Source organism: Piliocolobus tephrosceles, chromosome 13, assembly GCF_002776525.5.
Source record: "Piliocolobus tephrosceles isolate RC106 chromosome 13, ASM277652v3, whole genome shotgun sequence".
NCBI classification, from domain to species: domain Eukaryota; kingdom Metazoa; phylum Chordata; class Mammalia; order Primates; family Cercopithecidae; genus Piliocolobus; species Piliocolobus tephrosceles.
Window position 1 is genome coordinate 47,208,011 of NC_045446.1, and position 12,883 is coordinate 47,220,893.

The 12,883-nt window shown below is 39.0% G+C and overlaps 1 protein-coding gene across 4 annotated transcripts in view; it reads left to right on the forward strand.

Annotated features, from left to right (window-relative positions):
* PIK3C2A (phosphatidylinositol-4-phosphate 3-kinase catalytic subunit type 2 alpha) overlaps positions 1-12,883 on the forward strand; it is a 118,090-nt gene that overhangs the window by 96,653 nt on the left and 8,554 nt on the right. For all 4 annotated transcript variants that reach the window (XM_023230785.2, XM_023230788.2, XM_023230789.3 and 1 more), the window contains 5 exons: positions 3,739-3,875; positions 6,218-6,387; positions 7,313-7,469; positions 8,771-8,880; positions 11,478-11,685. In XM_023230785.2, the coding sequence (XP_023086553.1) occupies positions 3,739-3,875; positions 6,218-6,387; positions 7,313-7,469; positions 8,771-8,880; positions 11,478-11,685 (782 nt within the window). The remainder of the gene's footprint in view (positions 1-3,738; positions 3,876-6,217; positions 6,388-7,312; positions 7,470-8,770; positions 8,881-11,477; positions 11,686-12,883) is intronic.

A 12,883-nucleotide genomic window follows, 5' to 3' on the forward strand; every position in this document is an offset into this window, starting at 1 on the left:
ATCAAAGTATGCTTTAATAAGCTGAAAGTTCTAAAAGTTGTAAAGGCAATACTGTCAGGTTTTAAAGGAAAGACCATCTGCTGTTGGTGGAAATGAGAAACACTTCACAAATTCTATGCATAGACACTAGGAAGTCACCTGAAAGATAATCATCCTTCCAATATTTGCCATTCAACGTATGCTTAAATGCCTATAATGAAGGGGAATTCACTGCATTTCAAGGCAGTTCATTCTATCCTGTGCAGCCCTGATAGCTATAGATTTCTTTTTCATATTCAGGTGATCAATGGGGACTGAGTCCTGATGTCTTTTACCCATTGGTTACAGTTCTGTTCAGAGACTATCATATAATTAAGTTAAATCCTTCTTCACCCTTAACAGTATTGTGGCCTCAGATTCTGAATTCCCAATTCTTCAGCCATTTATGAAAGATTACATTACCTTATCACCTTATTTTTCTCCTTGCAAATGATTCAGGTAATCTGTTGTCTCTAAGAATGGCACCTGGATTTTGTAGAATACAAAAGGGTGACCATAGTGTCACACATGTGAAACTATTCATAAATAAAATTAGTAAGTCATCATCGTACCAGCTCCTGCTAAGCCATGTCTTGGCCATCCTGTAACTTGTACATTTTCTTTTTCTTTTCTTTCTTTTTTCAGAGATGGGATCTTACTCTGTCTGTCACCCAGGCTGGAGTGCAGTGGTGTGATCATAGCTCACTGCAGCCTCAAACTCCTGGGCTCAAGAAATCCACTTGCCTCAGCCTCCCAAAATTAGCTGGATATGATGGCATGCACCTGTGACATGCCACCACACCCAGCTAATTTTTTAAATTTTTTCATAAAGACAGGGGTCTCACTATGTTGTCCAGGCCGGCCTCGAACTAGGCTCAAGCAGTCCTACCACCTCAGCCTCCCAAGTAGCAGGGAATGTAGGCATGCACCACTGTGCCCAGCTATGTACTTGTACATTTTTGTATCTTAGAACCATGTGTAGGATGTTAGCTATTAACTTTGTTGTATTTGATACACTACTTTCCTATTTGTTGAGTTCGTTTTAAAACCTGATTTTTGAGTGTTACAGCTCTTTTAGAATTCACATAGCAGAGGCCGGGCACAGTGGCTCACGCCTGTAATCCCAGCACTTTGGGAGGCCGAGGCAGGTGGATCCCTTGAGGCCGTAAGTTTGAGACCAGCCTAGCCAACATGGTGAAACCCCACCTCTACTAAAAATACAATAAATTAGCCAGGCGTGGTGGTGCACGTCTGTAGTCCTGGCTGCTGGGAGGCTAAGGCACGAGAATCACTTGAACCTGGGAGGCAGAGGTTGCAGTGAGCCCAGGTGGCGCCACTGCACTCCAGCCTGGAAAACAGAGTGAGACTCTGTCTCAGAAAACAACCAGAAAAAAAGGAACCAGGTGAATTCATTCTGCCATATGTTACTAGACTACTAGAATTAGAATCTGGCCCCACATACTTTCTATCCGGGTACCCTGGCAGCCTTGGTCAACTTCTGTTTCCTACAATCCTTTGTCCAAAGCAGAGTTCTCTTTTCATGTATTTTATTTTAACACAAATGCATCTCCTTCATTTTAAAAATATATCAATTAATTTTTTAATTGTATAAATAATATTTGCATATAGTAGAATATCCAGGTAGTGTATAACAGAATAAATTGAAAAGTGTTTATTTTCTCTCATACCTTCATCCTCAACTCTAGGCACCTTCTTTCCACGATATAACTACTTGTGTAGCCTTCTGGAAATGTTTTGTGTATATTCTAATATGCACAACCATCTTTCTTTTCAAACGCAAAAGTACAGTTCTCCATCTGGATTTTGTCTTTAACATTATTTTTGAGATCTTTCTATCAAAGCACATAATTCCTCCCTTACTGTTTTCTTTTGTGTAAATATCACATAATTTATTTGTTTGATACTTGTTTGCTTTTTTTTTTTATTTTTTGAGACGGAGCCTTGTACTGTTGCCCAGGCTGGAGTGCAGTGGCGTCATCTCAGCTCACTGCAAGCTCTGCCTCCTGGGTTCACGCCATTCTCCTGCCTCAGCCTCCTGAGTAGGTGGGACTACAGGCGCCTGCCACCATGCCCGGCTAATTTTTTGTACTTTTAGTAGAGTTGGGGTTTCACTGTATTAGCCAGGATGGTGTGGGTCTCCTGACCTCATGATCCACCTGCCTCAGCCTCCCAAAGTGCTGGGATTACAGGCATAAGCCACCGCACCCAGCAGATACTTGTTTTAAAGGAGTCAGAGAGAAAATAAAAAACAATTTGTTCAGCCAGGCATTTATATTTCAATTAGGAGGCCAAAACATATACTTGAGATTTAATCATATCACAAGGTCAGTCTTCATCTGTTCTTCCTTTGAAAGTGCTAGTGTATTCTGGAAGATTCTTATCTTGCCCAAATATATGATTAAAGAAATTTTTTTGTGCTGAAGTGGGACAGTGTGTATCTTATATGTAACTTGACCAGCTAGGTCAGTGTCTTCTTGTTTGTAATTAAAATAGTTTTCCTCGCTGGGCACGGTGGCTCACGCCTGTAATCCCAGCACTTTAGGAAGCCAAGACAGGCAGATCACTGAAGGTTGGGAGTTCAAGACCAGCCTGGCCAACATGGTGAAACCCCATCTCAACTAAAAAAAAAAAAATACAAAAATTAACTGGGCATGGTGTTGGGCACCTGTGATCTCAGCTAGTTTTCCTTTGGGGATTAGTACATGGATGTATAGATTAGAGAGTCTGAAATAGTCAAAATTGATGTTTACATGTTAGATACTTTTGAAAATAAAGAATAAGGGATTAGTACATGGATATACAGACTAGAGAGTCTCAAATAGTCAAAATTGATGTTTACATGTTAGATACTTTTGAAAATAAAGAATAATTTTGATTGGTGGCCAGACTTGATTTTTTTTTTTTTTTTTTGGACGACAGGGTCTTGCTGTCGCCCAGGCTGGAGTGCAGTGGTGTCATCTTGACTCGCTGCAACCTCTGCCTCCTGGGTTCAAGTAATTCTCATGCATCAGCCTCCCAAGTAGCTGGGACTGCAGGTTTGTGTCACCATGCCTGGTTAATGTTTGTATTTTTAATAGTGGTGGGGTTTTGCTATGTTGGCCAGGCTGGTCTCAAACTCCTGATCTCAAGCGATCCACCCGCCTCGGCCTCCCAGAGTGCTGGGATTGCAGGCGTGAATCACTGCACCCAGCCAGACTTGAATTTTTTTGAAAGTAACAATTGCTAGCTGGTTTCTTATGTCAAAGATTGAAAACTAACTTTTTAAAAGGCATGCAGCCATAAAAGAGAATGAGTTCATGTCCTTTGCAGGGTCGTGAATAAAGCTGGAAGCCATCATTCTCAGCAATCTAACACAGGAACAGAAAACCAAACACCTCATGTTCCCACTCATGTGGGAGTTGAACAATGAGAACACGTGGACACAGGGAGGGGAACATCGCACACTGGGGCCTGTTGGCAGGTGGGAGGCAAGGGGAGGGAGGACAAATACCTAATGTATGCGGGGCTTAAAACCTAGATGATGGGTTGATAGGTGTAGCAAACCACCATGGCACATGTATACCTATGTAACAAACCTGCATATTATACACGTGTATCCCAGAACTTAAAGTAAAATTTAAAAAGTAATAATTTAAAAAAATGTTTAAAGGCTTACTTTGGGGAGACAGTTTTACATAGCTTAATATTTTATCGTTAAAGGCATGGTGGAGCTGGTTCCTGCTTCCGATACTCTCAGGAAAATCCAAGTGGAATATGGTGTGACAGGATCCTTTAAAGATAAACCACTTGCAGAGTGGCTAAGGAAATACAATCCCTCTGAAGAAGAATATGAAAAGGTAATTAGCATGTCTCCTTATTCCAAAAAGCTTTGTCAAAAATGTATTACAAAGGTTTTAAGTGCTTTCATTTTCCAGCTCTGGTGACTAAATCATCATTAAGTCAGGAAAAGAGCATCTTTTTCTAAGTATAGGAAAGAATGTAAAACAGAATGCATTTAATGGCAGGAATCTGAGTGAAACCAATGCTAAATTACGCCCCCAAAAAATTCTAAACACATACTTAGAGGCCAGCAAAACAGGCATTTTTCTAACCCAGAATGTTATATTTCCCAAAGATCTTGGAAGAAGTTAGGGAAATGAGTAAAACGGGCTGCGTCATGTGGTATTTAAGAACATAAATTAGGGGCCAACCTCTCTGAGTTTGACTTCAGATCCCAAGTCACTCAGCAGCAGCAGAGCCTTATGCAAATTATTATTAGTATTATTTATTTATTTATTTATTTATTTTTATTTTTTTTTTTTTGAGATCGAGTCTCGCTTTGTCACCCAGGCTGGAGTGCAGTGGCGCAATCTCGGCTCACTGCAAGCTCTGCCTTCAGGGTTCACACCATTCTCCTGCCTCAGCCTCCCGAGTAGCTGGGACTACAAGCACCCGCCACCACGCCCAGCCAATTTTTTGTATTTTTAGTAGAGACGAGGTTTCACTGTGTTAGCCAGGATGGTCTCAATCTCCAGACTTCGTGATCCGCCCGCCTCGTCTCCCAAAGTGCTGGGATTACAGGCGTGAGCCACCGCACCCAACCTATGCAAATTATTTACCATCTTTATGCCTCAGTGACCTCTGCTATAAAGTATTGTATATATTATGGTATTATAGCCTATACTATGACTGTAAACATAAGCATTGAAATTTTTGTGAAAATTAAATGACTTAATGTATATGAAGCACTGCATAATGAAAGTTGTATAATTGATAGCTCTTATTATTGGAAACATCAATTTTCTGTTTTGCTATTATTTAGAATTACATATGAGGAAAGGGCAATTTTTCAGGACATAAGCCCTCTAATGATCCTAACTTGGCCTAAGAAAGACCCTAGAAAACTGAGTGATGATGTAGGAAGACTCCTGTTTTAATGTCATGGAGCTGCCTATTTTATGTTTCATTAATGGATCACCTTTATAGACATACACGTGCCATCTGTTGACCTACAGAGCTAATGCAGGGGAATTTTGACCTTTGTTAGATCTTTTAAACTGTGAGATCACTCCCTTTTCATACTTCTTTGTGGTCTGGGGAAAAAAAGCAGTGCAGCAGAAGCCAGTACTTGTTTTAGTAATGTTGGCCCTTTTGTGATTCCTGGTGAGGAAATAATTGCCAAGTAGCATACCTTAAGCATCTTTTATGAATTTGGCTTTTTAATGTGATTTAATTAGTAAGAGGGAATATAACTTAGTGAAGTCATATTGCCTGGATTTGAATCCTCACTCTGCTACTTAATAATCTTGGGCAAACAACCTCTCTGTTTCAGTTTTCCATCTGTACAATAGTTATAATGATAGTACCGAAGTCATTGATTGATGTGAGATTCTTCTAAATATGTTAATGTATATACACACACATACATATATACACATACACACAGAGAAGTGCCTGGTTTGTGCTAAATGCTGTATAAACATTTGCTGTTATCATCATTGGTAATGATTTCTGGGAAATTAACTACATGGGCAAGTCAGGCCAAATGAATGTACCACTCAGAAATACATTATTTTGTATAAATAAGCTAAATACACATTCTTTATATTAAAAAGAAACCTATTGTGTGTGTCTTGCTGTATCCTTCTATGTGATATTATATTAGTAATTTTAATAATCCCCAGGAGAGGGAGTACTTAAGATGACACACAGGAAATCACCACATGGGAAACAAACACATTACTTGTATTCTTGGATGTTTTCAGATATAAGCTGATTTTCCTTACACATGTCTTCCCTGCAGGCAGAGGAAAAAAAGCAAAAATCTTCTATCCATCATGTTTGTGGAATCCTGCACCTCCCTGATTCTAAGCAGCAGCGTCAGTGAGGTGCAGGATTCAACAAACATGACGCTTAAAAGCTGTTCAAAGGCAGCATGTACCTAAGTAGGGACTGGTAGGGATCCTAGACTTTTAAAAGAGAAAAGCTAGCGAAGGGGCAGTAACCACCCTTAGAAGACTGTTTTTGTTTTTGAAATATGAAAAGATTGGCTTTTATTACTATATCCCAGTTTGTATGCTATTGAGAGAGTGGATTCCAATAGTGTTTTTAAAGAGTGATAAATTACTTTAATACTTACAAACTCTGCCTCCTTTAAAAATAATCCATTTTCTAAAATAATTGTATATGTTTTTTATAGGCTTCAGAGAACTTTATCTATTCCTGTGCTGGATGCTGTGTAGCCACCTATGTTTTAGGCATCTGTGATCGACACAATGACAATATAATGCTTCGAAGCACGGGACACATGTTTCACATTGACTTTGGAAAGTTTTTGGGACATGCACAGATGTTTGGCAGCTTCAAAAGGTATAATGTTATTATTGCTGTTGCCAAAGAAATGAGGCACTTCTTATTTCACAAATTAATGTTTGTCTCAAGCTTTGCCTTTTGCTTTCTGCGTTTTGCCTTGTGGCTCCATTTGAACGTAACTGGGGATGAAAAAGGCCCAAAGATGTGACCTTACCTGGTAGACAAGAATGTGTGTAAGTGTGTATAAACTTTGTTGTTGTTGTTGTTGTTTTCGTTGTTGTTGTTTTGTTTTTTTGGTTTTTTTTGAGAAAGAGTCTTGCTCTGTCGCCCAGGCTGGAGTGCAGTGGCGCGATCTCGGCTCACTGCAAGCTCAGCCTCCCGGGTTCATGCCATTCTCCTGCCTGCAGGAGTAGCTGGGACTACAGGCGCCCGCCACCATGCCCAGCTAATTTTTTTGTATTTTTAGTAGAGATGGGGTTTCACTGTGTTAGCCAGGATGGTCTCGATCTCCTGACCTTGTGATCCACCCACCTCAGCCTCCCAAAGTGCTGGAATTACAGGCCTGAGCCACCACGCCCGGCTAAACTTTGTTGAAATGAATTAAAGTACATATATATTTTTTTTATCTAGTTAGCAGTAACTCTTAGGAAGAAATGGTTTCGTGGGTATATAACAGCAGTAAGTAGTTTTCTGTGTTTGTAACTACTGTTTGATCTCTCTTTAGGTATGTGGATTTATAAATATCACCTTATTTTCATATATAAGGAAATTTCGTACATAAGTTCTCTCTAAAGAGATTATTATGTGATAGCTTTCTTGAAAATGTTATTTTAAAGAATTATGGAAATTCAAAAGTGTGTGGTATTAAGTTTCCTAGTTAGAAATGGCCGTACCTCAGATAGCTTAGTTTAATAATCATGTAATAGCACTATTGGAGTATCTTCTGTAAATAATATTTTGTATGTACTTTCATTTTAAATAGGGATCGGGCTCCTTTTGTGCTGACCTCTGATATGGCATATGTCATTAATGGGGGTGAAAAGCCCACCATTCGTTTTCAGTTGTTTGTGGACCTCTGCTGTCAGGCCTACAACTTGATAAGAAAGCAGACAAACCTTTTTCTTAACCTCCTTTCACTGGTAACTATTCTTTATAAGCACTTAATTAGTTTTATATTAATGCATCTATGTTTCAATACCTAAAAAAGATTACTTTGTGATTTTGGAATAAAATTTCTGTAGTCACAAATGTCAGATACATTATTGCTCAAATATTTTAAACTTACTGCCATGTGAAATAAGCCAGACACAAGAGGACCTACTGTCTGACTCTGTTTGTATAAAATACAAAAAATAAGTCAGTAGAGTGGCTCCCCTTGGGATGGAAAGTATTAGTAACTGGACCCCAAGACAGGCATCTGAGATGCTAATGAATGTTTTGTGTATTAATATGGGTATGAATTGTGAACATTAACTCAGCTGTACAATGAAGATTTCTGTACTTTCCTCGGTATATATTATAGTTAAGTAAAAAGTGAAAAACAAACCCACTATGATTATTGTGACTAAATTGATACGGTAATAAACAGAAGGCTACAATTATCTTAAGTGAAATAACTCAGAAAGTTAAATATTGCGTGTTCTCACTTATAAGTGGAAGTTAAATGATATGTATACATGGACATAAAGAGTAGAATAATAGACACTTGGAGACTTGGGAGGGTAGGAAGGGGGATGGCGGATGGGAGATGAGAAGAAGTGGGTACAGTGTATACTATTCAAGTGATGCACTAAAAGCCCAGACTTTACCACTATGTGATACATATATGTACCAAAATTGTACTTGTACGCCCTAAATCTATAAAAGTAAAAACAGCAGCCTAGGCCGGGCGTGGTGGCTCATGCCTGTAATCCCAGCACTTTGGGAAGCTAAGGCAGGCAGATTGCTTGAGGTCAGGAGTTCGAGACCAGCCTGGCCAACATGGCGAAACCCCATCTCTATCAAAAATACAAAAAAAAAAGTTTGCCGGGCGTGGTGGTGCATACCTGTGATCCAGCTACTCAGGAGGCTGAGGCATGAGAATTGCTTAAACCTGGGAGGCAGAGGATGCAGTGAGCCAAGATTGCATCACTGCACTCTAGTTTGGGCGACAGAGTGAGACCCTGCTCCCTTCCTCCCCACTTCCCCAAAGAAAGAGCCTAGACAACAGGTTTAATCCTATAAACTGGGTTTGTGACCACCAACAAATTGCTTGACTTCCTTGGCATCCATTTCCTTATTTGTAAGATAATCACCTAGGTCCCCAATACACTAATGAATCCCTCAAGACTAATGGTTTTTGTTTGCTTTAGTTCTGATTACTTGAGCAGCCCACAGGAAGGAGTGAGGAACAAATTTTTTAAAAAATTTAACTCACAGAACTTTTTGTTTTCTTCTACAGATGATTCCTTCAGGGTTACCAGAACTTACAAGTATTCAGGATTTGAAATATGTTAGAGATGCACTTCAACCCCAAACTACAGATGCGGAAGCTACAATTTTCTTTACTAGGTAAAGCATATTTAAGTGTATTGCAGAAGGAACATAAAATTTTGCTTTGATTTGTTTTACCTTAGTTTAAACAAATGCTATTTATCAAAATTCTGATTTATAGGAACAAATTCTGATTCACAGTAATTGCACATAGTAGGCTGTCAAAAGTTTATTTGCTAATAAATGCAAAGGATTTGCAGTAATATTTTTAAAAATATACTTATTTCTCTCAAAATATCTCAAAGTTTATTTAATATGTAATTTCAATGATAAAAACATTTTTCTACAGTGCCATGTACCATCTTTTTAAATTTTTTATTTTGAGACTGAATCTTGCTGTTTCATCCAGGCTAGAGTGCAGTGGCGTAGTCTCAGTCCACTGCAACCTCTGCTTCCTGCGATTCTCCTGCCTTAGCCTCCTGAATACCTGGGACTACAGGCACATACCACTAAGCCCAGCTAATTAAAGTCTCTTTCTAAAATGTTATCTGTACTAATCTATTTTTCAGGATTTTGTCTTAACAATTTCCATGGAGACCTTTGGTGTTTTTAATCCAGCAAACCCTGGTCACTACTCCAAGTAAACTATTATATGGCATAGTACTTGAAACACATATACCAATGACTGGTACTTGAATTTGTTATTGCTTTAAAAACAGATCTTGCGGCCAGGCGCAGTGGCTCACGCCTATAATCCCAGCACTTTGGGAGGTCGAAGCAGGCTGATCATCTGAGGTCGGGAGTTTAGGACCATCCTGACCAACATGGAGAAACCTAGTCTGTACTAAAAATACAAAATTAGCTGGGCATAATGGTGCATGCCTGTAATCCCAGCTACTCAGGAGACTGAGGCAGGAGAGTCGATTGAACCCGGGAGATGGAGGTTGTGGTGAGCCGAGATTGCGCCATTGCACTCTAGCCTGGGCAACAAAAGCGAAACTCTGTCTCAAAAAAAAAACAAAGAAAAACAAAAACAGATCTTCTTGACAAATATGTTCTAAAGGTCTGGTGATCAGGCTGGTTACTGACTACTGCTGCCACATCATCACAATACCTTAGCAGGGAGGGGTACCTGAGCTCATGTTCTTTTCTCTCCTTTTTCTCTTGCCTTCTTCCTCCCAGTGGAGAAGAAGTATAAAACACTGACTGGACTTCCCTAGTCTCAAGAGTCTGGGTTGAAATGAATTGAAGGAAGCTGACTTTTGTATAGCCTTCCAAACTAATCCTGAAAATTTAGGTATTGATTGGTTTTCTTTTGCTTTGTTTTTTAAAAGAGATTCATTGGCTCCCCTGGGCAAAACTACAAAGCAGGCATGTATTCACCTGCCTGCTCAGACTTCCATAACAAAATACTATAGACTGGTGGCTTAAACAACAGATATTTATTTTCTCACAGTTCTGGAGTCTAGGAGGTCCAAAATCAAGGTGCCAGCTGATTACATTACTGTTGAGGGCTCCCTTGCCAGATTGTAGATGGCCACCTTCACAATGTGTCCTCACATGGTAGGGAGAGCTAGCTCTCTCATCTTTTCTTAGAAGGACACTCCTATTGGATTAGGGCTCTACTGTTTATGACCTCATTTAACCTTAATTACTTCCATAAAGGCCCTATCTCTAAATACATTTGCAGTGTTGGTTGGGGCTTCAACATATGAATTTGAGGGAACACAAACATTCAGTCCATAGTGGGGTAAAAGCCTATGTTTGAGATTCTCTCACTTTTCTTTTTGAATATCCTTCTTTCTAGCTTCCTTAACCTTGTTTCTGAGACTTGTTTCCTTTGCTTGCCTAAAATGTTTTTTTCAGACCTACTTTCCAAACTCTCCATCCTGTCAAAACTTCTTTTTCCAACTGAATGAAAATATGATTACCTGAAGGAGTCTGACGTGGAATTCTACAATTCTACTGTTCGATAGGAGAGGATTTTTAAAATTTGGATTACTTTGTGGGTTTTTTTTTTTTTTTTGGAGACAATCTTATTCCGCCACCCAGTCTGGAGTACAGTGGCGCAATCTCAGCCCACTGCAACCTCTTGCCTCTTGGGTTCAAGCAATTCTCCTGCCTCAGCCTCTCGAGTAGCTGGGATTATAGGCGCATACCACCACACCTGGCTAATTTTTCTATTTTTAGTAGAGACAGGGTTTTGCCATGTTGGCCAGGCTGGTCTCGAACTCCTGGCCTCAAGTAATCCACTCCCCTTGGCCTCCCAAAGTGCTGGGATTACAGGCGTGAGCCACCGTGCCCGGCCCTTGGATTACTTTCTTTCCCACCTATTTGTCATCTTTCTCCTTTATTAAAAGGGAATAAATTAATAAAGTCATCTTTTTAGCATTATACCAATCGTCATCTATCAATAATTGCTCTTTAATTAGTCTTAGGGATCCTACAGGGTTCAAGAAAACCAAGCATGAATTCTTTCTTGGGCTAAATTATTTTGTTGGGGTGAGATGTATTTTAACAAATCTTTGGCCTATAGAACAAAGGGAATCCTTGGCAAAGTGACAATCTGCTTAATATTTTTAAAGGAATGAAAGTGGTTTTTGTCATTTATTACGTTGAAAGAATTTACTATGTGTTCTCATTTACTGTTAACAAATTTTCTGATTACTTTGTAGGCTTATTGAATCAAGTTTGGGAAGCATTGCCACAAAGTTTAATTTCTTCATTCATAACCTTGCTCAACTTCGTTTTTCTGGTCTTCCTTCTAATGATGAGCCCATCCTTTCATTTTCACCTAAAACATACTCCTTTAGACAAGATGGTCGAATCAAGGAAGTATCTGTTTTCACATATCATAAGAAATACAACCCAGATAAACATTATGTAAGTTTGATTTCAATATTTATAAACAATAATGCATGTATTATTGTTGTCCTTTCTACTTCCTTTGCTGACTCTGCTAAAGTTCCAAGCATTTGTTGTAGTCATGCTTGTTTCTTCCATGAATGGTCCATAAAATAAGTAAATGTACTTGAAGCATCCCTAACTTTTTTGTATTTAATTCTTGCTATATTTACTTCAAACAATAAGGATGGAGTGATATTCTGTCTTTTAGAGACAAGGCTATAAGAATGGTGCAATTCTGCTTTTTCTCATTCTTCCATTTTTAAATTTTTATTTATTTGGTTTTTTTGTTCATTCTTCAGTTTTTTTTACATTTCAAAGGTAAAGTGTGCTTGTTGTACAAATTCAATCAATGCAGAATTATATAAAGTAAAAAGTCAAAGTTCCTATTCCAGTCTCTGATACAAAACACACACACACGTTGTCTTTGAACAGAAACAGGAACTTCAGCATGCTTTTTCCCCTTCGAGACTATAAGCGTTATCTTTTTTGTTGTTACTTTTCACCCTTGTGCTAACTTTTTTGTTAGATAATACTTTCCAGAACTGCCAGTTTTTAAATTTTTGGCAAATTGATAATCTTTAAAAAGCTGTTTTACTACTGTTTTAATTTTCATCTATTCTGTTAATAAATTTTAGTATCTTTTTGTATGTTTATTAAGTTATCTTAACACCATTTTATTGCATAGTCCATTCTTTCCCCAATATATATACTACTACCTTTAAGTTTATGTATATGTATCTCCAGATTTGTTTCTGGCCTTCTATAGATAGATCCTACTTGGCACCAGTATTATACTCTTTAAAGTATTGTAACTTTATAAAAGTCCAGGTGCAATGGCTCACGCCTATAATCCCAGCACTTTAGGAGCCTGAGGCAGGTGGATACCTTAGGTCAGGAGTTCGAGAGCAGCCTGGCCAACATGGTGAAACCCCATCTCTACTAAAAATATGAAAATTAGCTGGATGTGGTGGCATGTGCCTGTAGTCCCAGCTACTTGGGAGGCTGAGGCAGGAGAATCGCTTGAACCCGTGAGGCGGAGGTTGCAGTGAGCCAATATTGTGCCATTGTACTCCCGCCTGGGTAACAGAGCAAGACGCTCTATCAAAAAAAAAAAAAAGTTTAAATAGCCAGCAAAATAAGTTTTCCTTCACCACCGCTCCCCCCCACCCCCACC